General features: G+C 30.7%; 8 protein-coding genes across 13 annotated transcripts in view; 4 read left to right on the top strand and 4 right to left on the bottom strand.

Annotated features, from left to right (window-relative positions):
* The first annotated feature begins 37 nt into the window (after positions 1 to 37).
* On the top strand, positions 38 to 7,925 carry LOC108754209 (Fanconi anemia group I protein). Its single transcript, XM_018496359.1, has 21 exons — positions 38 to 262; positions 398 to 681; positions 742 to 909; positions 980 to 1,194; positions 1,503 to 1,699; positions 2,222 to 2,358; positions 2,439 to 2,659; positions 2,781 to 3,133; positions 3,219 to 3,351; positions 3,435 to 3,742; positions 3,825 to 4,016; positions 4,101 to 4,438; positions 4,559 to 4,713; positions 4,778 to 4,971; positions 5,049 to 5,216; positions 5,858 to 6,032; positions 6,109 to 6,325; positions 6,439 to 6,511; positions 6,580 to 6,723; positions 7,419 to 7,517; positions 7,601 to 7,925. The coding sequence occupies exons 1-21, from the start codon at positions 179 to 181 to the stop codon at positions 7,775 to 7,777; spliced, it is 4,032 nt and encodes a 1,343-aa protein (XP_018351861.1). The 5' UTR covers positions 38 to 178; the 3' UTR covers positions 7,778 to 7,925.
* Positions 7,926 to 8,061: 136 nt separating this feature from the next.
* LOC108754206 (U4/U6.U5 small nuclear ribonucleoprotein 27 kDa protein) lies at positions 8,062 to 9,279 on the bottom strand. Its single transcript, XM_018496356.1, has 4 exons — positions 9,167 to 9,279; positions 8,807 to 8,914; positions 8,557 to 8,729; positions 8,062 to 8,327 (listed from the first exon to the last, which is right to left on the bottom strand). Exons 2-4 carry the CDS (start codon positions 8,911 to 8,913, stop codon positions 8,131 to 8,133), a joined length of 477 nt encoding a protein of 158 aa, XP_018351858.1. The 5' UTR covers position 8,914; positions 9,167 to 9,279; the 3' UTR covers positions 8,062 to 8,130.
* Positions 9,280 to 9,945: 666 nt separating this feature from the next.
* On the top strand, positions 9,946 to 18,706 carry LOC108754243 (putative nuclease HARBI1). Of its 5 annotated transcripts, none has more exons than XM_018496430.1 (7): positions 9,946 to 10,200; positions 10,281 to 10,516; positions 10,706 to 10,909; positions 17,004 to 17,157; positions 17,312 to 17,455; positions 17,567 to 17,834; positions 17,930 to 18,706. In XM_018496430.1, exons 1-7 carry the CDS (start codon positions 10,136 to 10,138, stop codon positions 18,530 to 18,532), a joined length of 1,674 nt encoding a protein of 557 aa, XP_018351932.1. In that variant the 5' UTR covers positions 9,946 to 10,135; the 3' UTR covers positions 18,533 to 18,706. The 5 variants fall into 5 exon arrangements, with proteins under 5 accessions (XP_018351932.1, XP_018351931.1, XP_018351928.1 ...); XM_018496429.1 differs by having other exon boundaries at positions 10,604 to 10,909; XM_018496426.1 differs by lacking the exons at positions 9,946 to 10,200; positions 10,281 to 10,516; positions 10,706 to 10,909 and adding exons at positions 13,417 to 13,812; positions 15,563 to 16,817.
* A 1,519-nt stretch (positions 18,707 to 20,225) lies between these two features.
* Positions 20,226 to 22,599, top strand: LOC108754246 (meiotic nuclear division protein 1 homolog). Its single transcript, XM_018496433.1, has 5 exons — positions 20,226 to 20,392; positions 21,447 to 21,678; positions 21,763 to 21,868; positions 22,006 to 22,152; positions 22,401 to 22,599. Exons 1-5 carry the CDS (start codon positions 20,266 to 20,268, stop codon positions 22,536 to 22,538), a joined length of 750 nt encoding a protein of 249 aa, XP_018351935.1. The 5' UTR covers positions 20,226 to 20,265; the 3' UTR covers positions 22,539 to 22,599.
* Positions 20,558 to 21,234, bottom strand: LOC108754247 (zinc finger HIT domain-containing protein 1). The gene is made up of 2 exons (XM_018496434.1): positions 21,011 to 21,234; positions 20,558 to 20,941 (listed from the first exon to the last, which is right to left on the bottom strand). The coding sequence occupies exons 1-2, from the start codon at positions 21,147 to 21,149 to the stop codon at positions 20,616 to 20,618; spliced, it is 465 nt and encodes a 154-aa protein (XP_018351936.1). The 5' UTR covers positions 21,150 to 21,234; the 3' UTR covers positions 20,558 to 20,615.
* LOC108754249 (general transcription factor IIH subunit 5) lies at positions 21,184 to 22,823 on the bottom strand. The gene is made up of 2 exons (XM_018496438.1): positions 22,610 to 22,823; positions 21,184 to 21,389 (listed from the first exon to the last, which is right to left on the bottom strand). The coding sequence occupies exons 1-2, from the start codon at positions 22,642 to 22,644 to the stop codon at positions 21,203 to 21,205; spliced, it is 222 nt and encodes a 73-aa protein (XP_018351940.1). The 5' UTR covers positions 22,645 to 22,823; the 3' UTR covers positions 21,184 to 21,202.
* A 361-nt stretch (positions 22,824 to 23,184) lies between these two features.
* On the top strand, positions 23,185 to 25,886 carry LOC108754245 (protein lifeguard 4-like). Its single transcript, XM_018496432.1, has 6 exons — positions 23,185 to 23,358; positions 23,600 to 23,742; positions 23,928 to 24,036; positions 24,820 to 24,925; positions 25,007 to 25,158; positions 25,532 to 25,886. Exons 2-6 carry the CDS (start codon positions 23,610 to 23,612, stop codon positions 25,779 to 25,781), a joined length of 750 nt encoding a protein of 249 aa, XP_018351934.1. The 5' UTR covers positions 23,185 to 23,358; positions 23,600 to 23,609; the 3' UTR covers positions 25,782 to 25,886.
* Positions 25,887 to 25,999: 113 nt separating this feature from the next.
* The window catches only part of LOC108754248 (60S ribosomal protein L26), a 2,653-nt gene continuing 1,387 nt past the window's right edge, over positions 26,000 to 27,265 (bottom strand). For both annotated transcript variants that reach the window (XM_018496435.1, XM_018496436.1), the window contains exons 3-4: positions 26,452 to 26,592; positions 26,000 to 26,183 (exon numbers count right to left, since the gene is read on the bottom strand). In XM_018496435.1, coding sequence (XP_018351937.1) covers positions 26,046 to 26,183; positions 26,452 to 26,592 — 279 coding nt within the window. In that variant the 3' untranslated portion in view covers positions 26,000 to 26,045. The remainder of the gene's footprint in view (positions 26,184 to 26,451; positions 26,593 to 27,265) is intronic.

The raw sequence follows: 27,265 nt of genomic DNA, 5'->3' as shown, positions 1-27,265 counted from the left end.
TAGGGTGTTACAAGGATGTAACATCGTCCACACTTGTTCTGACTTGTTCGTAAGAGCGGGAAAATTATTGATAACAGTTTATTGATAGTTAACATCGATAGAAACAGATATAAGGAAAAGAAATGTACGTTTATATTACTGTTATTTATACATTGCTATGTTAATTTGTTAAGTTAAGATGAGTGAAAAACTAAATAATTTGATCACCCAAAAAGATCAAACACAGCTGCAAGAATTCGTGCGAGAAACCTCAACTGAGGAGGTAAGGAATGCAGTTCACGAATGTAAAATACACGTTTTATTTTTTTTTCTATATACCAATTCTATATAAGATTAAGTTAAGATTTTTCTTAAGAATATTAGTTTGAAACGGTGTTAGAAAGATGATTTATTTCAGCTTACGAGGATAATATCGAACAAAATTTGCAATGCAGACATTTCTAACATACTGGACGAGGTCCTGCAGGTGTGTTCTGAGTCGGAGAATTTATTTGCCAAGAGAGTCAAATTAGTGGAGTCTGCTCTGAAAGCTTTAGGCAAAGCAAAAGTTACAATTAATCATGCGAATGAGATTGTAAATCGAATAGTGTTGGATTTTCCTAAATATCCAAAACTACATCTGATCAAATTGGTTGACTTCTGTCTTGCTAGTATTCGCAACAATGACGACGAATTTAGGAGGTATATGATTACTTATGCCTTTAATATGATAGAAACAAAAGATACACATGTATGTTTCAGTTGGAAAGACTTATTGCCTGTTTTGCTGGAAGTGTTGGAGGAAGAAAAGTATATTACTTATATGAATGGTGAAGTTACTGGTTCCAAATACAAGTCTATCATCATTAATAATTTATGCAACAGTGAATGGGATACGGAGATAATGCCATCGTTGGCGAGAATGTTCAGGTAATCGTTCTTGCAGTTTCTAATAAAAAAGATATATGAATTAATGAACTGATGGCTTTATTATACTTAGAGATATATCTTTGGAAAAGGAGGATCATGCTATGGTAATTACAGTATTCTGCACAAAACTGCAAGATATACCTCTTGATGAAGTACCTCCTTTTGTGCATCAATCGCTGAGATTATGTACTAATCAGGATAATAAATATCTTTTAGAAGCCTTACGGAAGTATTTCACACTACGCTTTTCGCAAACTGAAAGTACTGATACTTTTGAATCTATAGGTAAGAAAACTAAAGATATAATCTTAAATTTATTTGTGTAATGTAGTATAATTATAATTTTATATAATAGTAATAATATATAATTATATATTGTTAAATGATATAACTATATTACATTATAAACATAAAAACATGATTAATGTATAGTTTTATTATAGAATGTAACTTTAAAAACATAATGTTTAAAGGATTTTAAGTTCAATTCCCATAATTTTTTATGAATGATGTTTCTAAATTATTCATAAAAATATGACACATTTTTTTGAGAGAGAGAGAGAGTCTCTTAATCTTTAATTACTGAATTACAGATGTAGTAAATCCCAAGGAAGTTCGAGACGTTGAAAGTACAGTATTGTATCATATATCTCAATCAGCTGAATTGAATCATCAACATATAAGAGACTACATTAAGTATTTTAAAAGTATATCACACATTCCTGAAACTGTATTAGAACCTTTTATGCTTTCTGTACTGCTCACAGTTGCTTCTATTGATGAAAATCAGGTAATGATATATTAATTTATTAATTTTTGCATATTTTAATACCTACTTTTCCTTTTGAAAATTTTAACTTTTAATTACTGGATTACAGATGTGGCAAATCTCAAGAAAGAGAAAGTTTAAGACATTAAAAATATAGTACTATATATCTCAATCAGCCGAATTGAATCAATACATAAAATTTTACATTAAGAGACATACGTATGGTATAATACTGTATTTTCAACGTTTCGAACTTTCTTGGGATTTACTACATCTGTAATTTAGTAATTAAAAATTAAAGAGTTTTCAAAAAGAAAAAATGTTATTTGAAAAAATGTTTTATGTATAATTTAAAGACATTTATGAAGAATTATGGAATTCGAATTTTAAACCCTTTAAACTTTTTTTATGCTTTTAAAGTTATTCTGTAATTTAAAAAAATATATATTAATGATATATTTTTATATTTATATAATGTAATATAGTTGTATCATATTATAACAATATATAATTCTGTAATATTACTTAACTATAATATCGTAGATTTTCGAAATGCTGCGAGCGATTATTAATAAACGAAACGAAAATGACATTAAACAGAAACATAGTGCATGGTTGAGAAAATTAATTCCCGATTCTTGCAGCATAATGAATGTGATGGTAAATGTCATCGAGGCGAGGTAAATATGCAATAGATTGCCCGTATTATAAATGCTTTAATATCAAATCTTTTAATATATACAATGCTTTAATTATACAGTAACAGGGATCGTCACTTAGTATTGAAAGGACTCGTAGATCTCGCATTTGTTCTTATGGCTGTAGAGAATAAAACAAAAACGAATGTGCATCCTTTATGGCAAATTGGTACAAAGATACTTCAAAAGATCATGAGAAAGCATCACGAAACAGTTGCAACTATATTTCAAATGTTGATTGATAAGATAGTCGCGAGTAGATCATCTATTTCTCAATATACCGGTAGGATTTTTGTAAAAATACTCTCAATTAATTATTGTATTTATTAGTTAGGTAATTATCGTAAATCTTATTATTCCTCATTTAATTATTATTGATAACTAATATTATTGCTTGTTTGCAGATTGTTTAGCATATATGTGCCATAAGTTAACGGTTCTAGTGTTGGACCATCAAGAATCTATAATAATGCTTTTTGATCAGATCTCATCCATACCCGGAGAAATTGCCATTTTTATTGTTTCCGCGATATTTCCATTGGTACAAGTTTCAGTCAGTATAAGAGAGCATTTGGTCTTGACATTGAGACAGGCTCTTTACAGAAAGGGTATTTTTAATCGACAAATGGCGGTCAGTGGGATTTTGGAAATGTTAAGGAATCTGAAAATACACTCTATGAGTGGCCTCGCGATGAGTTCGAGTCAGTACGCCAATTCGTCGTCAACTGGCACAAGTTCCACATCCATTTTGACTCAGGTTTTATTAATCACATCATCAGACAGTCGGTTAAACTTTTGTAACTGTAAAATGATTAATCATTCAATATGATATTGTTTCGTAGGTGACGTTAGAGAGAGGTACTCAAGTAAGAGGACTTACCTCAAGATATAATAGAACTTTATGTTACGATATTTTGGGTATTTTAAAAAGGTGTTTTACTCACGAGTGCGAAGTTCGATTACACTTATATAATGGTACGAGATTAGAAAAAAAAATTATGCTACTTGTATTGCTAAAAGATTAAAGTAACTAATTTTGAATTTAATTTATCTTTTAGGTTTATATGAAGCCGTATTGAAAAATATCGAGATCGCAGAATACGTACTAGAAATGTTATTACCACACTTCAAAACTTTTTTTGAGACGGATGAGAACGTCGTGGTACCAGTTAAACTGGAATTATGTACAGCGGAACAAGGGGACCAAGTTATACTGCAGGAACCTCTGGCAGAATTGATACTTGTACTGCAAAAGATTTACATCAAATCGGCTCTAATAAAATCACCTTTTATTGATGAATTGGCTATTATCTTGGAATCTCTATGCAGGCGGATGCCACGGCTCGATACAGAACATCTAAGTCTTGTGAGTTTAGAAAATTAGACTTAATAAAATTCAAGATTATTTGTAATTATATAATATCTTGGATTTTTTAAAATCTTAATAGGATGACAAGCTTGATTTAAGCAACACTAGCATCAAAGCTCAAGAAAAACTGCAGATAGTTCTGTTAACAATTAAAATTTACGAGGCTCTTATATCCTTTAGAATTGGCGCCTGGTCTATAAATTGTACAGATACCGCGCAAAATATTAAAAATCTGTTCAAAGGATATATGAGATTAGTTGAATTTACTAAGGTAATGAAAATATATGTTGCGTATATTTATAAATAATATAAATTTATTTATAATTGTATGATTTTATTATTTTCAATTCTCTAGCACATACCAAAGGTTAAAAAGGGAGAAGGAAAAAATAAAAAGACACAAAATGACCTGAATAATACAAGTATAAAGAAAGCTGGCCGATCAAGTAGCATAAAATTACCACCCAGTATCATAGATTTGTTTATTGTGCACAAAAGCCTGTCGCTCTTCTATTTGAAATCTGTTCCCTGGGCATCTGAGGACCAAGTTACCATATTAATAGATAACCATGATTTTTATCATTACATCCTGCGAACATTGTTGCAAATTTTGCAAAATATTAAACTATTAATGGAGTACAATTTGCGGAAGCATAAAGAACAATATATGAAGGCTTACTTTGAAATTGGAAAGTAAGTGCTCTTTTATGTAGATACCTAGCATCTCGCTGTTGCGAGATCTCATTTCACCGTGCATTTTTTAAGGCATTTTTTATGATCCGTTACTGTAGACTCTAAATTTTTTTCTGGCAGATTATTATATAATCATGTTATACTGGATTTAAACAATGTTCTCGATGCAGACGAACAAGGGACTATATTAGCATTAGAATGTTTCAAAGAATTATGTTGTTTAATTTGCACCTACTTCTCTTCCGAATTGTCGCAGTTTCTTAATGTTATTATTCGTAAGTGTTTAAAATATTAGGATAAAGTAGTGTTCCTTTTATAATATAAAAGTTCTTCTTACAGCTAAGTCAACTGAAGCAGAAAATCTTAACTCACAATTGGAGAACATAATTGCTGCTGTACGTACGAGTTTCAGGACGTTTTTTACTGAGAAAGAGAAACATGAGGAGAATTCTAAACAGATACTTGGCATATTATTGGATATTATATACCAACTGACGCAACAGATAAATTTTTGTAAAACAAATGGCAATGAAGTTAGTATCTTTTTGTAACTATTTTTATTGAATAAAAATAGAAGATATAAGACTATTAAAAAAATCTGTTACACAAGGTATTCGAATCGATGATGAAATTCACACAATTGGAAGATATGAATCCTCAAGCTTCTTTAACTATTTTTCAAATTCTGTTATTGATAGAAGAACGTCATAAGGAATATGGGGAATTGTTAATCGATATCTCTCTCGCATTGTGCGAGAAAATAGGTACCGTCGATAAGGTATATAATGATATAAGTATACAATGTGTAATGTACTGTTGACCAAAAATTTGAGATTATTAATTAAAAATGTATTATGTGAAATAAAACTAAATTTATTATAATTTAATTTTTATTATTTTACACATTGTTTTATAATGAAATAAAAAATTATAAAATGTTTCAAAGTTTTACAGAAAATATTTTTTCAAGATAAAAAAAACGTCAAAGAGTATTAGATACTTTCTTTGTCGAAATCTTTCTTACATTAAATCTTTTTTTTTCTAATTTAAGTAAGTTAGCTACAGTTTTTTATTTTTTTGACAAGAGTCTCTTATCCATTTTCTGAAATAGTCCATAGATTAGTTTTTGAAAAAAGACTTCATAATCCATTTTCTCGATTGAACAAATTTCTTTTTCCTATTTTCAACCGTACTAAATAAAACGCATATTTACTTTCAAATTGAAAAAAATTGTATTTTGAAAACGAATTGATAGTATTTTTTTAAATAGCGTTTTACTGGAATATAGTAAATTTTATATGTGATTTCAAACTTTTAGTCGGCAGTGTATATATATTCTATTGTAACATTTATCTTATTGTTACATAATAAATGTAAAAATTAATTTCTCTTTATATATTCATTATTATTTATTTTTAGACTGAAGTACCGGAAAATAACAAATTCAAAATTATCCACGAAGAGACGGCGGACAAACTTTATAATTTAATAAATAACTCAATAAAAGAGAAATTGGACAATATATCTTGGTTGTTAGTGCGCCTTAAAGCCGAGCAAAATATTGTTTGTCCGCCTGGCACAGATCTCGAAGAATGTATGTATAATTTCATCTATATTATTTACCAACATTTGCACTTATTTTCTTGTAATATTAAAATCTCTAAACACAGATCAGGAAAAAGTACGAACACAAGAACGCAGTTTGTGCAGACAGCTGTCGCACATTATACAAATACTTTATACAATAGCTAATGTTGCTGTTAAACCAGGATTATCTACGGATATTATGTTCAAAAATTTACAAATCGTGTACAACCTACTTAGTAATCTTACAAAATATTTTTATGGAAAATCCAGTAAACAAAATGCAGCATTTCAGTCAGTGAAGTAAGAGTTTGTCTCTATACTTTATAAATGTTAATAGATTAATTTTTAATTACTGTTTAATTAATTTTATATATATTTTATTTACAAAATATAAATTTTTTATATAATTTCAGATTTATTCAAGTGATTCAATCAGCTGGAAAACCATTAAAATCTGTATTTTATAATTTAATAACTTATATTGAGGTATTCATCTAAACTATGATTTTATCTTACATCATGTAGAAATAGTAATACGTGTTTTTATTATATAGGGAAATCAAAATGCAAAAACATCGAAAGCTGATTCACATTTGCAAAGAAACAAGATTTTGAAAGAGACTCGAATTATACCCCGTGTGATATGTGAAATAGAACAATTTCATAAGGAGATTTTATCGCTTGATAAGAAGACTGGTGTAAGTATTCACTATATATTTAAAGAAAAGAAATTGATATATGTACAGAAATATGTTTACTACTTGGAAAAATCAGGAAAACCTGGAATTTTCAAGGGATTTCTTTTTTACTTTTAAAAATCAGAGATTTCATAGAATTTTATTGGTACTCAGGGAAACTTGGAATTTTATTTATTCTGTCTCTTTCTGAAAATGGCTTTTCTCTATTCATTTTTTTCTTGATAGTGCAAAATGTTGATTAATAAGTATGGCGTACACATTCGCGTATATTCACATACCTTCTCGTGTATTTAAAAAAAAAACAGGGTAACAGTAAGATACAATACTTAATACTTATTGTTAGTAAAATAGAGTATCTCACTGATATTATATTGTAGTTAATCTTTATTTATCCTATAAGTTTCGCAGTTCCAATTGTAGAAAATGATAGATATAATCTTAGAGAATTCCTATCTTCTACTAATTTACGATAATTTGTTTGCACTGTAATTTATTTGAAAATTGCATTTTAAAAAATTGTCTAATCTTACCTGAAATTTTGAATGAAAATGTTTGGAAAATCTGGAAATTCTCAGGGAATTTTTTTACAAGAGATTTCAGTACCCTACAGTAAATGTATCCGGAAATGATATATTTAAAGGAGATAAATTTATACTATATGAATAGAGGCAATTGCGATATGTATATTTATTTAGGTTCCACTTGAGATTTATATAAAGCACAGCATAACACGCGATTTCCGTATAAAAAGCACGCAGTTAGCAGAAGCACTGGACAAGCTAAATATAAGTATGGTAAGAAAGAGATATGAAAAAGTATTATTTAAAGTTTGGCATTTTATAATTTTGTTATACTTATATCATATTGTATTTATCAGCTGGATACACAGAATTCTCATCGCAATAACGACACATCTAATGCAGATATAAATAACGTGTCTATTGAATCACTTACTGAAACATCATCTTCAAAACGATCTAGACAAAATGACACGTCATCAAAATCATCGGAATTCCCACCTTCAAAACGCTCAAGAAGATCGTCAGAATCTTAAAACTATAAGTGCCTTATCTTAAGATTAATAATATAATATTTTTCTTTCAATTTAGATATAAAGTAAATTTAATTTTACACTTCTTCTGTATAAGTTTTTTTTATACAAGACTAATTATAGTATAACACGAGTTGTATACAAAGAACATGTTTATGAAATACAAATATTCTATTATAATGTTGTATTAAGTGTAATAAATTAAAGTATAACAACTTGCGTTAATTTATCATATTAATCGTAGAATTAGTAATTCTACGTAATAATTTCTGTAAGTAATAGTTCATTCGGATATTTTTGTCATATCTATGATATCATTTGATATACTCGTCACTTAAAATTGTACTAGAGATAAATTACGCAACAAAGTCCAGAGGCCTGTTAAAACCACCCTTTCTATTCATGTACTGTCTGTATTTCCTTTTCAAAATAACATGAACCGCACCCACGTCGTTCCCATCTACTTTTTTGCCTTTAGTGGTATCGAAATCACAGAATCCCATTATTCTCATCATCTCTTGTTCCTCAGGTGTTTTGCCTTGAAGATCTGCTTCTGTAATACAAAAGCACAGTTAATCGTTTCTCTTTCTAATTTTAATTTTGCAACTTTTATTACAACTTTGCGACATGTCAAAACTGATCTTCGAAAAATATTTGGAGATTTCTAAAGTCAATGAATGAGCTATTTGAGCCAAGCCAGATATTATTAGCTAATAAATCAATTTTTTAAATTTATAATGCAAAAAATCTTTATTTTTATAAACATACTAGCATGTGGATACCTGTAATAATGGGTCGTTCATTTGTTGAAGGCTTCGGCTTTGCTCTATGTTTGGATCTGTCACGGGATCTTTCTCGTGATCTGGATCTGCTGTATGATCTTCTATGCCTGTCTCGTTCACGTTCTCGATCCCTGTCTCTATCTCTCGACTTTACTCTATCCCGTTCTACAGATCTATAAAAAAAAGGTTCCATGTTTATAACAGTCAAAGGAATGTAATAAATTAATAAAAAAAAATCTTTCAAATATACCTTCGTCTTCTTTCTCGCGATCGTCTTCTCCGCCGGTCTCTGTCGCGATCTCGTTCTCGAGATCGATCCCTCCGTCTTCCTGGCGATGGAGTGCGACTTCGTCCCATTCTGTAAACATATAAAGTTCACATATTTTTTTAAGGCTTTATTAAAATTAATTTAGGAAGATAAGGATTAAGGCAATTGCATAATAATATTTTGAATAAGTTGAAGAATAAGCGAGACTATAAGACTTTGAGTTTAATTGAAAGAATAATTTCGATTGTACAACAAACTTTTCATTGTAGAATTTTTAAACATAACAAAAATTATTTTTAAGTAAAAGAAAACAAATTACTCTATTTAAGGGTTGATACTTACGGTGATTTTTATTTCCGCTTAATTTAAGAAAATAAAATAAAAATTCTTTTTCTCGTATTAATTTCTAAATAACATTTTTACGCAAAATATAGGTTAGGTTACATTCTTAAGTTAGCAATACACATTACACGATGCGTTAAAATAAGCGCATTTGACAAAGCAGCTAGGTCTGTCGAGCAATTAAACATGATTGGTTGGATCCACAAGTAAGAACCAATCATGTTCATTCGCAAGGATGCCTAACTGCTTCGCCGTCTTGAACTCGCTCATTAATAGGTCTGTTCGCGTTACATGAAATTCCCAAATATTTTTGCATTTAAAATGAAATAGATACATATTTTGCCTTAAAAAAAGAGAAAGCGAAGATATCGAGTGCCAAAAGTGCAAGCAACACGAACAGACCTATTACCACTTATTCCTATCAAAGTTATACAAAATCTCTACAATTACCTATGCAAAAAGATGGTTGGTTTATATGTTCAAATTTGTAAGAAACCAAAAGCAACAACCAATCATATTAAAAAGTTTTACACAGTTGCAAAGCTGCTTTCACGGGCTGTGTTCCAAAATTCACTGTCAGTGATGAAAATGTATAGTACACATAACATAAACTATAGATTTTCTGCACTGGCAGTGAATTTTGGAACACAGTCTGTGCTGAACGCCAGCCATCATATACTGCCAACTTGAATTATGGAACATAGTCAGAGTCGATTTTTGGAACGCATTCAAATAAAAAGGAACGTTTCCCGTGTTTAGTTTTTCGTGGTTATGACAAATTTCTTAAATCTGAATAATTGTCAAAACGAAAATTGTTTAACGATTAATTAGTTTAATATCTCGTTTTATTTATGAGACATAGCGACGCTTTTTATCAATTTCATAAAAATCGAAACTAGTATCCTCGCCAAAGCAAGGAGGAAAGTTGCAGTTTAGTAGAGAAAAAGAAATAAACGTCTGAAAAAAATAATGCGGAACCAGTGTAGAATAAAAAACTGTAACAATGATCGTTCAAAAGGATTTCACTTGTTTAGGTAAGTCGAATGATTATTATACATGATAGTTTCTCATTATTTGAAGGTTATATTTAAATTGTAAATTATAAATGTTTCAGATTTCCTCTTCGTCGAAAAGATCACTTAAAAAGATGGCTCGAAGCTATTGGGGAAGTAAATTTTCAACCCACTAAATCTGATGTGATTTGTAGCGCACATTTTACAACTAATGATTATATGATCAGGCCGTTTGCACATGATGTTCGTTTGAAACGTCTTGCTGTACCTTCTGTATTTCAAGATTCTCTAGAAACTACTCCTATGATTGCAAATATAATTAATTCAAATGCATCTGGTTTGTATCCATTTATATACAAAAGTATTCTGAAATCAAAAGAAGGCTATTCAATAATTTTTAATCTAATTTCTGTATTCAATATAGCTTCTGAAATGATTATGAGTTTGCCTACATTGGTCATACATTCTCAAACTAAAAAATCCGAGAATTCAGAAGAAGCTGAAACATATTGTTTTCAACTTTTAGAAAAAATAGCCAATACAAGTACTGTTGACAATACAATTAAAATAACATTAATAAACAAACAGAAAATGAATAAATTCAAGTACTATTTCAAAAATCAGAAAATGAATTTAAAAAAGAAGCAAATGCAAACATTTATTACTACATTGAAGCAAGATTTGATAAAGAATAAAAAAACAGTACAGCTGCAGCAGGATTTACTGACAGGTATAGTGTAGTACATTATAAATATAGTAGTATATTATAAATCTATCCCACGAAATACAAACTAACAGTAACATTACATTAATATTATAATTTCTAATTCAACAAATGTAATATAATATATACAACAATCATATTGTTGAGTAGGAAATTATAATTGTGTAATATTATTATTAGTTTATATTGTACAGGACGTATGTTTTTTGATATAGAAAAATACTATTGAAAAACTATTTGATTCTAACAGTATTGTTTCAATGATAGCTTTTTAATAAAATTAAAATATTTTCCTGAGTATATTTTCTTTTTATTGACAATGCAATTATCATATCATATTCTGTTTGAGATACTTGTACTTTTTGTACAGCATATTTGTTTTCTTTCTTTTCAACAGCCGAATATATATTTATCTTTTTTTAAATGCAAAAACTTAAGGATTTCAAGCAACTTGATCAGACCTGTAATAGTCTACTACTATAGCCATTTCGAAATTACTTTAATACTGTTAGCAGCAGTATTAATAGTGAATTTAGTCACTACATTCCACTAGATCAGTGTATATTAAAAGCTGCTTTGTATAAAATTAATAAAGTTAATTGTAAAAGTATATAAATATTTTAAATAGTAACTGTCTAATGATACTGTCACGTTATTTAACAAAATATATGTATTATTTTATTGTCAAAGTTGATTATATTGTATCACTGAGATCATTGAGTATCATTGAGATATTTTATATAAAGCAGCTTTTAATATGCACTGATCCAGTGCGAGTGATCGAATTTATTATAAGAGTGCTATTTCATTTGTGCGTTTTTATTGTACGACAAATGTGTATAGAACAGAGAGGTTCTCGGATCACTCTATCCCATTGCCAATCAACAGGCTTGAAAAATTTGTCGTACGACAAAAATGCACAAATGAAATAGCACCCTTAATTAGCTGGCCATCTACAATTGGAGTCATATAATGCAGTAAGTTGTAAATCGTAAGAAATCGAACAATTATAATCAAATGTGAAGAGAATAATCAACTATAATTTATCAATTTCTTACAGCTTAAGGATTATTATTACATAATATCGTGTTCCCATTGTAGATGGTCCTCAATATATGATATCTTCAATATAATCAAATACACTAAGGGCATTCATAGTCTATTCTTATATTCAAGACCATCTTAAGTACAATCTTAAGATGTCACGAACCAATTAGAGACCGGTATTCATAGTCGGTTCTTATTTTAAGACCGTCTCAAGTAATGTCTTAAGTCGCTAAAGCGGCCTTCTGATTGGTTCATAACATCTTAATGATTCCTGCATACTGGACGCGGAAACGCTTGCCGCGCAGCAAAATGAGACTGTACTTAAAACGGTTTTAAATATAAGATCCGATTATGAATATCTGCCTCTGATTAGTTTGTGATACTTCAAGACAGAACTTAAGACGGTCTTTAATATAAAAATTGACTATGAATAACCGACCTAAGGCTATATTTCAAAACGTCTCCGAGGAAAGTTTTATTTGATATACAATATCTTCTGCTCAAAAAGTACCCGGAATTTCTCATTTGAAAAATGCGCGTTAATGGTGTCATTTTTTTTTTTTCGTTAAGTTGGCATAACTGTCCCATTGAGTGCTTTCCATGTGATGACACAAGTCTACACAAGCATCATTCTATCCTTGTTGACATTCAGAGAGTGACGAAGTTAGGATATATCCACACAACTTGCATAGCCGTATAAACGTATGCATAAAGAAAATTATCCAATCACATTTCTCCTATAAAATGTGATTGGATAATTTTCTTTATGTATACGTTTATGCGTATTTATAGGGGAAATGTGATTGGATAATTTTCTTTATGCATACGTTTATGCGGCTATACCAAGTTTGTGTGGATATGCTTTAAGGTCTATTTTTTGTAATTGAATTAGTATACACTTTTGAAACTTAAAGCAAAATATATATCTGATATTTTAAAACAAGAAAGAGAATTTTAGTGTAGGAATAGAAAATAGACATTAGGGTGCGGCCATATGGAGTGAAAAATAGCGGAAAAAGAATGAAAAAGACAAATAGTGGGACCACTTAATCAGAGAACAATTTCATTGTTTCGTAGCTGGATTTCACACGATGAGAAATATATTTACGGAAACGGAACGGGAAACCCAGCTACGAAACAAACGTAAAGGTGTCATTTCATGCAAGCATCGAGCATCTGCGTAGAAGATTATTGTGCAGAAGTTTAAATTTCCACTCCTGCGCAATAATCTGCACAGCTTCTTGATGCAAAATAGTAAATTATGAGAGGTTATGTTCTGATATACACTATTATTTTAACATATAATGCTGAAAATTTATATTTATTTACATTATATAGTGCAAATTACAAGATTCTACTATTAGTGTACTTTGTATATTAAATTTAATTTTAGTAAAATTGCTCATAGATCTGACGCTTGACGCTGCCATGTAAAAGAACCTTAAAGGTTGTTCTGATTGTTTAACCCCCACCATTTGTCTTTTCCATTCTCTTTACATTCCGTTATTTCTCACTCCATATGATTGCACTTTTACTCCTTAGTTTATTTACGGCAATTTACAGCAGCTGTTTATATTAGTCTATCATAGATGCGTTCGTCGGATTTTATAATGAAAAAAAGAATTGAGCAAAGAGTGTGTTTGAAATTTTGTGTTGCTAATGAAATTTCTTGTGCCGACGCATTAAAAATGTTACAAAAAGCCTACGGGGACTCTTCTCTTTCGAAATCACAAGTGTATGAGTGGTATAAATTGTTTAAAGATGGTCGTGAAATCGTAGAAGACTTGCCGCGTGCTGGGTGTCCATTGACATCAAATACGGACGTCGATAAAGTGAAGAAAATTGTGCTTGCAAATCGTCATGTGAGTGAAAGAGAGATTGCTTCAACCCTTAGCATCTCTAATGGTTCGGTTCATCACATTTTAACCAAAGTTTTGGATCTCAAACGTGTTCAAGCGCGATTGGTTCCAAAGCATTGGTCTCTTGTATCGTGTACGTGACTTTTTGACCAAACATGCAACAAATACCATCGCCCATGCACCGTATTCATCAGATATGGCACTATGTAAACCTTTTTTTTTGTTTCCAAGACTCAAATTGCCATTACAGAGAAAATGTTTTGATTTGATTGATTCCGTAAAAGAAAATTTAATGATGGAGCTAAAAGCCATATACTTAAAAATTTCATGAAATTTCATGAAATTTAATGTACTTTTAAGTTACATAATTTGGATTTAATTTTCATGACATTACATTAAATTTAATGTATTTATAACTGAAAAGCATATTTGCATATATGAAAGGAGAAAGGAAGGGCCGATTTTAGCCATATCTAAATTTTGTCAAAATGCTGTTGAAAATTTATTTCTCGAGATCAATTATATTCAATTTAAATGATTTTAGCTTAAACGGAGCAAACATTTGCATCTATGATATTTTTTTATGTGCTATATACATTCTGTTCCTTCAGTAATGTGGCAGATATTACAGTCCTTCTTACTTTCTGGCAACAACAGCTCGAGCAAAATCTCAACAAGAATTATTCCTTCAGTAATAACAAACATTTAAAAAGCTTTTAATTGCTTTGATTCTGACATAGAAATAAAAGTTCCATCATTCGTAAATGGTATCACAGAGTTCAGCTAGGATCCCAAGAATAGATTAACTTTCAACAGTTGGTTCATTCACTATGAAGGAAATTCTTTAATGGTGATACTAAGAATCCCGACTAAACCGCTAAAATAAGATTGTGTAATTAAGTACAGCTTGCTTTGAATGTGATTTTCCCTTGCGAATCTAAAGAATTCTCATTTGCAGCTATAGTCCTAGTCTAATTCAAACAAATATTTGAGGCAAAAATCTCGTTATTTAATCAGAGATATAATTGCATGAATATAACTAAATTCTTTCAGGTAAATAATTTTGAAATTTCACAAATCATGACAAATACTCGGGTAGAAAAATACAAACGCTGTAGGGGAGACCGGGGCTCCATGGGTCATTAACTGTTTAGAGAAATCTAGAATGTTTAGGTTGGTGCAATTGGTATCATATGATTGTTATTTAGTTACTCATACTATGTATCTAGATGGCAGTGATCCACTTCCGTTATCTTTCCGTACACATGTCTTGCATTAAAGAATCTCATGGAAAAGTGCGAAAGTGATTATTTTATAATACCTCTCACAATTTCTTATATGTCGTTTTTATAAAATATAATATAGTTATTACGAGTTACATACGTGATTCTATACATTTTTCTGCATTTTTTCTCCAGTGCAAGTAATCATTTATTGTTTACTTCGATGTTATATTTCACCATCTTTTATATTAGACATATCGGGGCACCATGGATCATCTCTTGCTGGGGCACCATGGGTCATATACTAACAGGAGTTTAGAACAATTTGCGTAACTGCAGAACATATGCATATATGCATAAAAAATTATGTAATCGTATTTTATGCGTGTCTTTATGATAAAAATATAATTAGATAAATCTCTTTATACATATGGTTATGTATAGACTATTCAAATTTATCTAGATAGGTTAGATCAGGTTAAGTTTTCGTGATGAAATTAGGCAATGCAAATTTTTTTATATTCTTTCAGAAAACGATAAAAATGGTTAGGAAATATAAAAGAAAGTCGTCTAAGGGTACATATAAGGAAACTGATATGAAAAAAGCAATTGAGTTGGTTGCTAAAGGAGGTAGCATTAGAAAAGTAGCTGATCGATGTGGTGTTAAAAGAGAAACTCTGAGACGCAAGATTAAAATTATAAAGTCTGGTATGGAATTCGAACTTACATCAAACTACAGCCATCAAAAAGTTTTTACTGATGTTCAAGAAAATTCAATTGCTGATTATTTAAAAATGTACTGCAAAATGTTCTATGGATTGACAACAAAAGACTGTCGTAAACTAGCATACGAAACTGCTGTTGCTAATGAAATTAAGTGTCCTGCGTCGTGGGTTGAGAAAAAAATAGCAGGTGAAGACTGGTTGTTAGGATTTTTTAAAAGACACCCAAATTTATCACTTCGATCTCCAGAAGGATGTAGTTTGGCTCGAGCTACGGCATTTAATCGTCATAATGTAGAGGCCTTTTTCGATAACTATCAAACATTATTAAAAAAAGAGCCGCGACTTGGAGATCCGTCAAGAATTTATAATTTAGATGAAACTAAAACTACAACAGTTCAAAATAGTGGAGAAATAATAGCTGAGAAAGATTCCAAAGCTGTATGTAAAGTAACAAGTACGGCAAAAGGAGTTCTCGTTACAATATGTTGTATTATCCGTGCTGATGGAAATTATTTACCACCTATTCTGATATTTCCTCGGGTCAATTTCCGCGATCACATGATGATTGGTGCTCCGTATAACTCTTTGGGTTTGGCAACTCCATCAGGCTGGATGAATACTCAACTTTTTGTTCAAACAATGCAACATTTTATAAAATTTTCATATAGTACAAAGGATAACCCATCACTTTTGATTTATGATAACCATGAGAGTCACATAAGTTTAGACGTCTTCGAGTTAGCAAAAGCAAATGGTGTTCACATTTTGACACTACCTCTGCATTCAACACATCGAATGCAGCCCCTTGATGTTGGCCTATACAATCCATTCCAAAAGTTTTACAATACTGCTATCGATTCATGGATGATAAGTCATCCAGGGAAAACTATATCAATTTATGAAATAGCTGGATTTGTCGGCACAGCCCTGCCATCTGCTATGACACCAAATAGTATCATTAATGCATTTAAAAATACTGGCATTTTTCCTTATAACTCACATGCATTCAGGGATGATGATTTTCTCCCGAGTTTAGTTTCAGAACGGCCCAATGTAATAGGTATAGCTTCAAATAATGATTATTTTGAAGAGGATAAAATAAATTTATCTGAAAATTTTGCGTTTTATGTAAAAATTTCGGGTACTTTTTGAGCAGAGAGTATGTTATGTATACTATATTTTGAGAAAAATTTTCTTTAAAGAAGATGTTTTGGAATATAGCCTAAGCTGTCAATATCTTTAATAGCATTGGAAAATTTGGACGAAAACAGTATCGATAATGTTTCTGAAGAAGATGAACGAATGGAATTATCACCAGTTCAAGCAGTTCAACTTCGTGTTAAAAATTATGTGGACATGGTGAAAGAATTTTCAGATGTCGAGTTTAAAAGAGAATTTCGGTAAAGTGAATATAAATAATATATTGTGCAGCTTTGTGTACAATACTTCAAAAGTAAACATTTATTAGTCTGATTGTTTTTATTATACACAATGGCAATCTTACTTGAATATAAAAAAGTTTTTTATTTAAAATTAATTAACTTTTATTTACAGGATATCGCGTGTAGTGTTTACATACTTATTAAATTTAATACAACCCAACTTAGAAAAGCCAACCGGATCTGGACGATGTCCAATTTATCCATACTTACAATTATTAGTGACATTATGGACTATGGCAACACCTGATTCATATAGGTAATTATAGATAAATATAAAAAATAATTATATTGAGTAAATAAGTATTAATACTAATTCACATTATATATATATATATATACACACACACACATTTTTTTTTATTAATAGATCTGTTTGTCATCGATTTAATATTGGACGAGCAACTGCTTGGCGTGCTCATAGAAAAGTCTGTGCAGCGATATATTCTTTAGCAGATAAATTTATTAAATGGCCTAATATAGAAGAAGCACAACAAACATGGACGGATGTTCAATACAAACATAAGTTTCCAAAAGTACTTGGTGCCATAGATGATACACACATACGTATACAGAAACCAAAGGAACATGCAGAAAATTACATAAATCGAAATGGTCATTATTCAATACATTTGCAAGTAAGTCATATACGTTTAATGTAATGAGTAACATAAGGAATAATTATGGTTTTATGAGATTGATGAATGTTTAAATATTTTTATATTTGTTGTAGGCTGTATGTGATTCCACCTTAAAATTCATCCACTGCTATGCAGAACAACCGGGATCCATGCATGATATGTGCGTATTCTGGCTAAGTGACATCCCATCCATGTACACAGAAAAATTTTTTCCACATAATAGTCATCTAATAGGTGATGCTGGATATGCTCTGCAAAAGCATGTAATGGTACCTTATGATAACAATGACAATGATTTGTCAGAAGCACAAATTAATTTTAATGAACGTTTATGTTCGGCCCATGTAATGATTAAAGAAGCCATCGGTTATCTGAAAGGACGTTTTCGTAGTCTCGAAGATAAGTTGTATATGAAACGGATGGATCTCATACCCGAATATATTATTGCATGTTGTGTGCTGCACAATATTTGCATTTTACATGGAGATTTTTTAGATGACATTGTAATTACTGAACAAGACAATAATCCTATGGCGAAAGATTACATTGAAACTAATACTCTAGGTAAAGAAGAAGGCATTGAAAAAAGAAATGCGCTAACGAATATGTTGTATGAGAGCGTCAAGTTCAATATATTTGACAATATTGCAATTGAACACAGCTACGCACGGCGATCAGTGCCTTTTTCACTGTGATAAGCTATGAGTGGTTTATCAATCGCAATGTTAAAAATGTCACATAGTCAAACAATTCCTACTTAACTCAAATCTGTGTATCTAGTTTTTTGATATTCTTAGAGAGACTACATCTACGCATACATTTTATAATTTAACATAAAACGAGACTTTATATAGGTTTATAATTGTCTACGCGAAACTATATGTTGTATTATTGTTTTATATAAGAGTAATAAATATTTGTTAATAATTTTTTTATTGAATAACAAGCATCAGCTGAAACCAAAAAAGTTGAATTATTCAAACTTGATAATTATTCATTTTAGGGGATTTTAGGGACCTCCATCCTCCTATAACTTTGACTTTGTCAAGAATACTCTCCTGAGTGACTTTCAGAAAATTTTGAACATCTTAAGATGAAGATATTTATAAGTAAAAAAAATCAAGTTTTTTTTTTTTTAAGAAAAAATAATCACTTTTATTATTGATTAATTATTAAATTTCTTTTACTTTAATTAAAATTAGTAGGAAAATTTCAAAATCTGAAGATACGGTCATATCTCGATGCTAAGACAAGCCGTAAGAAAGTGATCAACTACAAGTGCAAGGAGAATAATTGATCGTGATTCGTTTATTCCTTATAGCTTAAGGCTTAAACATTTATTGTGATATATCTGGAGTAACCTCTGAAATAACTTTATATTTTTTAATTTTATATATTTCATATATTTAAAAAAACAAATATTCTTTTTTTATTTTTATTTTCAAGTGTGTCAAAGATGTATTCCCGGGAAAAAATACAGCAAGAATGTAATGATCCATTAGGTGCATTCACCAGATGTGCAACCGCTCACTGAACGCTCAGGGAGCTTTTTCATCTGATTGATCTACATTTTAGGATCTAATAGAATGTGCCAATCAGAGGAAAGAGCGTTCAGTAAGTGCGTATTTGGATAGTGTTACACTTATAGAGTTTATACTTCTATTTTAATGGCGCTTACCGATGAAATGCCAGCGAATTCGGTCCAGTAATGTAAGAAATGTAAGTAGTGTAATGCAAGGCACAGTTGAAGCCGGCAACACTTTTCAAAAATATAATCGAGGTAACGCAACACCCGAGACGAGAGGAAACATGTCCGACCCACTCGAATGGCCTCATGAGACCTTATATTACTAGCTGCTAGAGGAAGAATGGCCTATCAGTGGCAATAAGTAGAAAGTGTGAGCAAGACTGAAAGACAAGATTTATATTTCTGTCCTGCTCAGTAACTTTTCTTTTTTCTGCGCATGTGCCAAAAGAGGATAGAAGAGGACTGAAATACACCTGTTGTCTCTCAATCTTGCTCACAGCTCAACATCTGTATTCCCCTTCTAGTAATATAAGCTCTATGGTCACACCGTGTTATTTGTGGAAGGCACACTCTATTAGATTTAGTATAACAAATTTTCTAATCTTTACAAACGTTAACTTTAAAGGTGGGAGCAGTGTCATGCATAACACATAACGCATTATACATAAGAAAATGAACCAATTGAAATCTTTTGACCATTCTACAATAAGCTATTAGTCATAAATCAGAAGTTAGAAGTTGGAAATTGACGACTGTGATTGGTCAATTTCCAGCTTCTAGCTTCTGATTTATGACTAATGGCTTATTGTAGAATGGCCATGATTGGTTGAATTTCTTATGCCTTATGTGTTATACGTTATACAAGACTCTGTGCTCTCCGCTTTAATTTTCTTATACTTTATGCATTATGTGTTATGCAAAGGTTTACGCTCAATCATTCAAATTTGGGATAAAAGAATTGAAGTAAACATCTACTTATTTTTGCAGATTCTATTAGCAAAACACAAGTTTAATGCAAACACCACAGGTACAGTGTATTACTTAATCACAGTTAATTAATTTTCTGCTAAAATTTTTTGATATACTGTTAACATTTCACTTAAAGAATTTATTGGGTCTTCTTTTATAATTGTTTTTACATACTTTATTAAAGCATAATATATTTAAAGTAAAACAGACTTTGAGATGCATTTTTCATACATTTACTTTAATTAAAAACTTCGAAAAGTGTGTGAATAAAATCAAAATTCTTAAACCGTCCACTTCATGCATCTTGTGTCAAGATGAGTACCTAGACATTTGACACAGCAATATCTAGCGCCACAAGGTATGCATATATAATTACTAGGGAAACCACACACTGCACAGAAATGTCTTTCGGGTAAACGAGACGATGGTGCTTGAGCACTAGCATAGTTTGGCGGATTAGGATTCACGTTGAGATCTTCTTCAACCAACTGAGCAAAAGTCTTGCGAAAACGTTGCTTGTAATATTCTGCAGAACGGGTTTTCTTCTTTCTACTGTTACTTCTATTGTCCAGGGTCTCTTGGAATTTTGGTATTTTCTTGCTCATAACTATAAGAAAAAAAAAATTTTCTAACATAGTGTTTTGAAAAAAAACAAGCATTTTTATATGGTATATACCCAAGTCTGCATGTGGATCATCATGAAAATTGTCTTGTTCCAATGCTTCCAATGCTTTTTTTTGCCTACGTTTACGTGCAGCCTCATCAAGAATCCTCTTTTGACTCGCGTCTTTTATTCTACCAGATTCTCGAGACATTTTTCAAGTTTATATAATATTATACACTCCAAAAAGCAGCTTTTGTTGTTTCTTTATACACCTTTCTCTGCCAATGGAAATGATATCTGATCCATTAAATCGTCTACTTTAGCTTGCAAAGTTTCCAGTATGTCAGCAGATATGAATAGATGTTTCTCATCCAGATCTTGAATTATAAACTTTCTTCCTAGTGCAGATGTTTCGTCCAAATGTAGAAGAAACTGTTTCATAGCTGCATCACTAAACACATACAATTTTGTTCGAATGTTTAATATTTTTTATTATAAATATATACAGATACCATGTCGAAAAGAAAAGGAGTTTCTCTTGATGAGAAACGTATGAGAATGTTGCAAATATTTTATGAGAAGAAAGAATTTTTCACACTGAAGGAACTCGAAAAGATCGCGCCAAAGGAGAAGAACATCGTAGTACAAGCTGTCAAAGATGTGTTACAAGCTTTAGTGGACGATGGTTTGGTACGATCTGAAAAAATTGGTACTTCCACATATTTCTGGAGATTCCCAGGGTAATATTGCAAGAAAATTGTATAGCTACGTATGCTCTATAGAGAAAGAAAAAAACAAGATATTCAAGAAATAATATTTTACAGAGAAAATATTAATACAACAGAACGCAGAATAGCTGATACAAACAAAAAACTAGTAGAAGTAGAATTTAAGCTGGAGAAACTGAAAGAAGAAGTACAAAAAGAAAAGGTAAATGCATATTTAGAAGGCTGTTTTGTAATTCCTAACCTGATTGTAACTATAACAATAGTTAAGAGTTACAGAAAAGACCTCTAAATTTGTTAAATTTCAATTCTATTCTTTTTCATTTAAAATATTTCATATAGGAATTGAAGAATGATACAGAAGAAAAGAGAAAGCTATTAGAGGAAGTAGAACAGCTAAAGAAAGAAGAACAAGAGGTAAAGAAACAAATTGCAAAATTCAGCAGTGTCGATCCGGAAGCAATTGCAGAAATGGACAAAAAAGCGCAGGTACAATCAAACTCAATATATGTTATAGATAATATATATCAGATATATTTTATCAAATATAGATCTCTTAACCTTATTTTTAACGTCTCATTCGTTTTGTAGCAATAAAAAACGTTTTTGAGTATCGTTTCTATCTATTTTGTTATACTGTGCATGATACATAATATTAGATTTCAATGAAATTATTGAGAAAGCTACTTTGTTGTTGTCGCTACAATTGTTGTTTTTATTATATTTAATTTTTTTAGAAATACAAAGATGGGACCAATATATGGACGGATAACATTTTTTCTATACAAAGCTGGTGCAAGAATAAATTTTGCATTTCGGAGCAAGATCTTAATAAACAGTTTAACATTCCCGAAGACTTAGATTACAAAGAATGAATTTGATTGTTAGTTCATACAACTGGTTGTCAATAAATTGAATAAATTATTTTTTCTACAAACACACGTACCATTCAACCAAAATGCCCTTTGTTACATTTACCATGTCTTGCAATTATCTTTATTTTTTTTAATGAATTGAGTTTATCGGTGTTTTTTGTCGTAAAGCAATTGGTACCGTTTTTCGAAAATATTTATCACGAATTCGTCCCGAATGATACAAAATAACAGAATGACAACTTCAGCTACGTTCGACAACACCACCCAAATAATCAAGCTGGATGATATTTCTTTCTGAACATGCCTTGATTGAACACAATGTTGCCAAATGCCTTTACCGACTTCCCCTAGAGCAGCTTCGGTTTTCCTTAAATTTCCTTTGGCTATGTTCAGGGAGTCGGTTGCGTAGCTTGAAAATTATAAAAGTGAACAAATTTACTAGGTTGACCAATGAAATTATCAATATTCTAGTAAATTCGCTCACTTTTGTAATTTTCACCTCGTTTCAACATACACAATTGACTATTTGGAGAAAATTACAAGAGTGAACAGATTCACTCGATATTCGTAATGAAGTGCATAATTTTTGGGGGATTTCAAGCAACGCAGACCTCTTGAGTTTCCAGTTTTTTGTTCTAGATGGCGCTGAATTGATTATTTCGATCCCTTTCCATCAATGTGATAAACGTGTCGTCGTTTCTATTCAATCCGTTTATCTGTTTTTCGTATAACGATGTCAGATAATTCTCTTACCTAAATATTATATAAATTCAACTTGGCAACGTAAATTCAGTCCATAAAAATCTTCCAAGAAATTGAGGTTTGTTTTGCTACCGTTTAATATGTGTGACTGACATTTTGAGAATATCTTTAACATAGTTGTGTCATTACTACTTTTTATACAATATTATTTTCTAAAAATAAAATAATGCCAGTTACATGTAAACAGAATTATTAATTTTTTGACCGTAGTTTATACTATTTATGAAGACTGATAAAATTCTTTTTATATGTTTTATGGTTCCAATTTATCAATTCTATTTTCTAAATTGTTTACTCAGAAAAACAAAAATGGCCGCTGTTCCTTTGATGTTGGTGGAAGAGGATGTTGAACGGGGTGGCAAGGAGCAATCCGAACATGACATACAAGATGACTTTGCTTACAGGAATAATGTGCATAATGCAGATATCAAGATACGAATGGGTAATGTATAACATTGGAAAAATTCAAAATTATATGGACATACGTTATTGTAAAATATTCATAACATTTAAGATATCTACTTGTAAACTATATTTATGATGTCACTCATCTCTCAGTCTCATTTATAATAAATACGTGAACTCCATATTTAATGCTCATTCTAATTATGAATTTAATTTATCTAGGTTTCTTACGGAAAGTTTATAGTTTATTGAGTATTCAGATCTTGATGACTGTTGCATTAGCTTCAATATTTGTGATCAGTTCAACTGTAAAGTTGTATGTGCAAGATAAGTAAGATGCCTTCTTGTATATTTAATTCATATTAATTAATAACCATACAACATGTTCTCTCTATACATATCAATTATTGCGAAGAATATTTCCGAAGCCGTGGTTGAGCTGACTAAGACTCTCTTCCTAGAAAGTTGAGAGGTCTCAGGTTTGAATCCTGGCTGAGATAATATTTTTCGCAATAAGTTTCTTACTTTCTGTCTATTCTAATTTAGGGGGATTATTAGTGTTTCAGGCCCAATTCCACAACTCACGATTAAGTTTTAACTGAAGTTCAACTTGTTTCTCATCTCTTTTCAATTTTAAAATTGGAAAGAGACAATGAATAAGTTGAACTTCGGTTAAGAGTTAACCGTGAGTTGTGAAACTGGGCCTCAAAATGATTGTGTTGTGAAACCGAAAGTTTTTCGGTTCTCAGTCATATCTATGTCTAAATAAATTAATTTAATACAAGAATATATAATGTATTATTTGGAATATCCAACTTTGAACATTCTTGGCTTTCTTTATTGTATTTGATGTATTAACTAATAGAAATGTTATTAATTAGAATATAATATTTCTCAAATAATGAAAATACAATAAATTATATTAAGAGGGGCTACGAGCCAAAGTAACAAAATATAATAATAAAAACACAATAAAAACAAACATTTAATAAAAGTAAAAATAAAAATACAAATATGCTTACATTAAATTAACGTTTCGATTATATTTTGTTATTTTAACTCATAGCCCTTCTTAATATAATTTATGTTATTAATTAGTTTGTTTGTTATTTAGCGCATGGACCATAGGTTTAGCGTTTTTCCTGACAATGGCAATCTTAATTGCTCTGATGATAAAAAGGAAAGATCATCCTGCCAATCTGATTCTTCTAAGCGCATTTGTAAGTACAAAAAAATAGAAAATAATACAAATATTATTTGTTGTACGTGATATTAATAAGAATTTGTTTCGGAAATTGCAGACGCTGGTGCAGGCGTACACTGTCGGAGTTGTGGTGTCCATGTACGATACCACAGTAGTCTTGGAAGCTCTGTTTATAACGTTGACTGTCTTACTCGGCTTGACAGCTTATACTTTCCAAACCAAGCGAGATTTCTCATTTCTGGGATTCGGGTGAGGCTGACTCTTGGCCAATTATTTTTCATCATGTATTTCTATGATGTTTCACTTTGCGCTTACAACGTTCTTCAAATAATTTCATCTTTGTTGTTTTTTGGGTGTTAAATAAGAACGAATGTTCGCGAATATTGTAAATACCAAATTTGTACTTAAAATGAAATGGACGTATATTTAATATCTATCTCTTAATGAAAGTGAAAAGAAGTTCTAGCGTAGTCAAATGCTGTGATAAAGAACAGATCTTATAATTTTTATCCCATAAATACAGCAGCTATAAAAATTGCTATTAGCGATCTAGTGAATAAAATATGTAAGTCTATTTTTATATTTAGTTCTACAATCGTTTATTTTTCTCTTTGTTTTACAGATTGTTTATTGGACTCTGGTGTCTCTTACTTGGAGGTTTGATGCAAATCTTTATTCAGAGCACCACACTGGAATTGGTGATAAGCATCGGAGGTGCACTGTTGTTCTGCTTGTTCATAGTTTTTGACACGCAACTTATAATGCACACTCTCTCGCCTGAGGAGTATATATTGGCGACGATTAATATCTATCTGGATATAATCAATTTGTTCTTACATATACTAAGAGCGCTCGCTGTTTCAAGGCAGTAAACAGTATTACTACGTTTATTTTGAAACGTTAGAAACGCGCAGAACAGGTTATTCTATGAATCTTTTATCATATAACATAATAATGCAAATTCCAAATCTATGTAATAAGCTTCTATTTTTATTCAAGTAGTTTTAGCTCTTGGAATATAATTTAAGGTGTTGTTTTTAGTATTGAATATAAGGAATTATTTATGAATGTAAAGAGATAAATATGAAAGTTTTTGTTTTTCATATTTTTTATTGACACGCAAAAATATATCAAAATTATGACGTTTCCATGGCGGCCGTTACATCCTCTGTGTATTTGCCCTTGTCTTTACCCAACGCAGCCAGCCTGCCCTTGCTTCGCCTATCGATAATTTTTTTACGGTCTTTGTCCATTTTTAACTTAACAATAACCGTCTGAAACAATAATATGCAAGTTAAATTTTAATGTAACGAAATTTGCGAGGACAAAAGAAATATGCAACAAAATAATCAGAGCCAACCTTTCTGCATTAATTAGACTAAGCAAAACTCTTCAACAAATATGCAGGAAAACCCTGCACACAGTTTCAAAGTCAAGCTATTTATCTAATTCTATGTGAATGGATTTGGAATAGTTCATCATGAATATAAAAGCAACAAAGGATCCTGATATGTGTTCTGTAATATATCATACTATTCTTACCTTGGAAGGGTCGATGCCAACGTATACGTTAGCACTGTTTGCCTTCTCGCGTTGAATTCGTTCAATATATATTACGAACTTTTTCCTGTATACTTGGACGACTTTTCCTACTTGTTGACCCTTGTAGTGGCCACGTACTACCTTTAAAAAATATATCACATATGTGTGCTTGAATTTCATTCACACAATTGTATCAAAGATTTACATTTGTGGGAATTGACTTTATATTGGCATTTCCTCTGTCTATTGTTTTTCTTTTTCTTAACCCCGATCCATAAATGTAATAAGTCTTTAGCCTTTTGCTTCAAATTCTAAACTACGATGTATTTTCTAACAAAAATATTTCCAGTAGCAAAAAATATTTTCAGCGTTGCCTCAAACCGTAATCCCTAAGTTTTAAGCAAGCTGGCCAGATCTCAACTATAAAATTTAGAACTTAGAGCAGAAGATTAAAGTGTACTATACCTATTGTAAATTGGGGCTTAATAGAGATAGAAAAAGGAAGGTAATAAATTTAAGCATCAACATTTTCAAATAAATGATCAATTCTGTAATTCTTCTTTAATGATAATTCACTATGTATCGTTATGTAGATATTATATATGTAAAAAAAACTGCAATGGCAACATATCATAAGGATAACGATATCGAATTATCACTAAGAATTATATAATCGAATATAGAATTACATATCTTGGATAACACTGGTTTAATTCCTACTTAAAAAATTCTTTCAAGATATAAGCATTTTCCAAAATTTTCATCATAAAGATAGAGCAATCATTCTATACACATCAATATGTTTATACTAAGT

Source organism: Trachymyrmex septentrionalis, unplaced genomic scaffold (genome assembly GCF_001594115.1).
Source record: "Trachymyrmex septentrionalis isolate Tsep2-gDNA-1 unplaced genomic scaffold, Tsep1.0 scaffold78, whole genome shotgun sequence".
NCBI classification, from domain to species: domain Eukaryota; kingdom Metazoa; phylum Arthropoda; class Insecta; order Hymenoptera; family Formicidae; genus Trachymyrmex; species Trachymyrmex septentrionalis.
The sequence above is the reverse complement of the archived record's forward strand: the minus strand, read 5'-3'. Positions and strand labels throughout refer to the sequence as shown.

Coding starts and splice junctions, on each gene's coding strand:
- LOC108754249 (XM_018496438.1), bottom strand. CDS start 22,644: ATGGTAAATGTAACAAAGGGCATTTTGGTTGAATG. Junction 21,390..22,609: donor AAGGGCATTTTGGTTGAATG/GTACGTGTGTTT, acceptor GTATGTGTTTAG/TGATGCAGCTATGAAACAGT.
- LOC108754247 (XM_018496434.1), bottom strand. CDS start 21,149: ATGTCTCGAGAATCTGGTAGAATAAAAGACGCGAGTCAAAAGAGGATT. Junction 20,942..21,010: donor TGATCCACATGCAGACTTGG/GTATATACCATA, acceptor TTTTTCTTATAG/TTATGAGCAAGAAAATACCA.
- LOC108754206 (XM_018496356.1), bottom strand. CDS start 8,913: ATGGGACGAAGTCGCACTCCATCGCCAGGAAGACGGAGGGATCGATCT. Junction 8,730..8,806: donor TCGCGAGAAAGAAGACGAAG/GTATATTTGAAA, acceptor TTTTTTTTATAG/ATCTGTAGAACGGGATAGAG. Junction 8,328..8,556: donor TGAACGACCCATTATTACAG/GTATCCACATGC, acceptor TTTGTATTACAG/AAGCAGATCTTCAAGGCAAA.
- LOC108754209 (XM_018496359.1), top strand. CDS start 179: ATGAGTGAAAAACTAAATAATTTGATCACCCAAAAAGATCAAACACAG. Junction 1,195..1,502: donor TGATACTTTTGAATCTATAG/GTAAGAAAACTA, acceptor ACTGAATTACAG/ATGTAGTAAATCCCAAGGAA. Junction 4,972..5,048: donor GTAAAACAAATGGCAATGAA/GTTAGTATCTTT, acceptor CTGTTACACAAG/GTATTCGAATCGATGATGAA.
- LOC108754245 (XM_018496432.1), top strand. CDS start 23,610: ATGGCCGCTGTTCCTTTGATGTTGGTGGAAGAGGATGTTGAACGGGGT. Junction 24,037..24,819: donor AAGTTGTATGTGCAAGATAA/GTAAGATGCCTT, acceptor TTTGTTATTTAG/CGCATGGACCATAGGTTTAG. Junction 24,926..25,006: donor TGATTCTTCTAAGCGCATTT/GTAAGTACAAAA, acceptor CGGAAATTGCAG/ACGCTGGTGCAGGCGTACAC.
- LOC108754243 (XM_018496426.1), top strand. CDS start 13,540: ATGCGTTCGTCGGATTTTATAATGAAAAAAAGAATTGAGCAAAGAGTG. Junction 13,813..15,562: donor TTGTGCTTGCAAATCGTCAT/GTGAGTGAAAGA, acceptor ATATTCTTTCAG/AAAACGATAAAAATGGTTAG. Junction 17,835..17,929: donor ATTATTCAATACATTTGCAA/GTAAGTCATATA, acceptor TATTTGTTGTAG/GCTGTATGTGATTCCACCTT.
- LOC108754246 (XM_018496433.1), top strand. CDS start 20,266: ATGCATTATGTGTTATGCAAAGGTTTACGCTCAATCATTCAAATTTGG. Junction 20,393..21,446: donor GTTTAATGCAAACACCACAG/GTACAGTGTATT, acceptor AAATATATACAG/ATACCATGTCGAAAAGAAAA. Junction 21,869..22,005: donor AAGAAGTACAAAAAGAAAAG/GTAAATGCATAT, acceptor TATTTCATATAG/GAATTGAAGAATGATACAGA.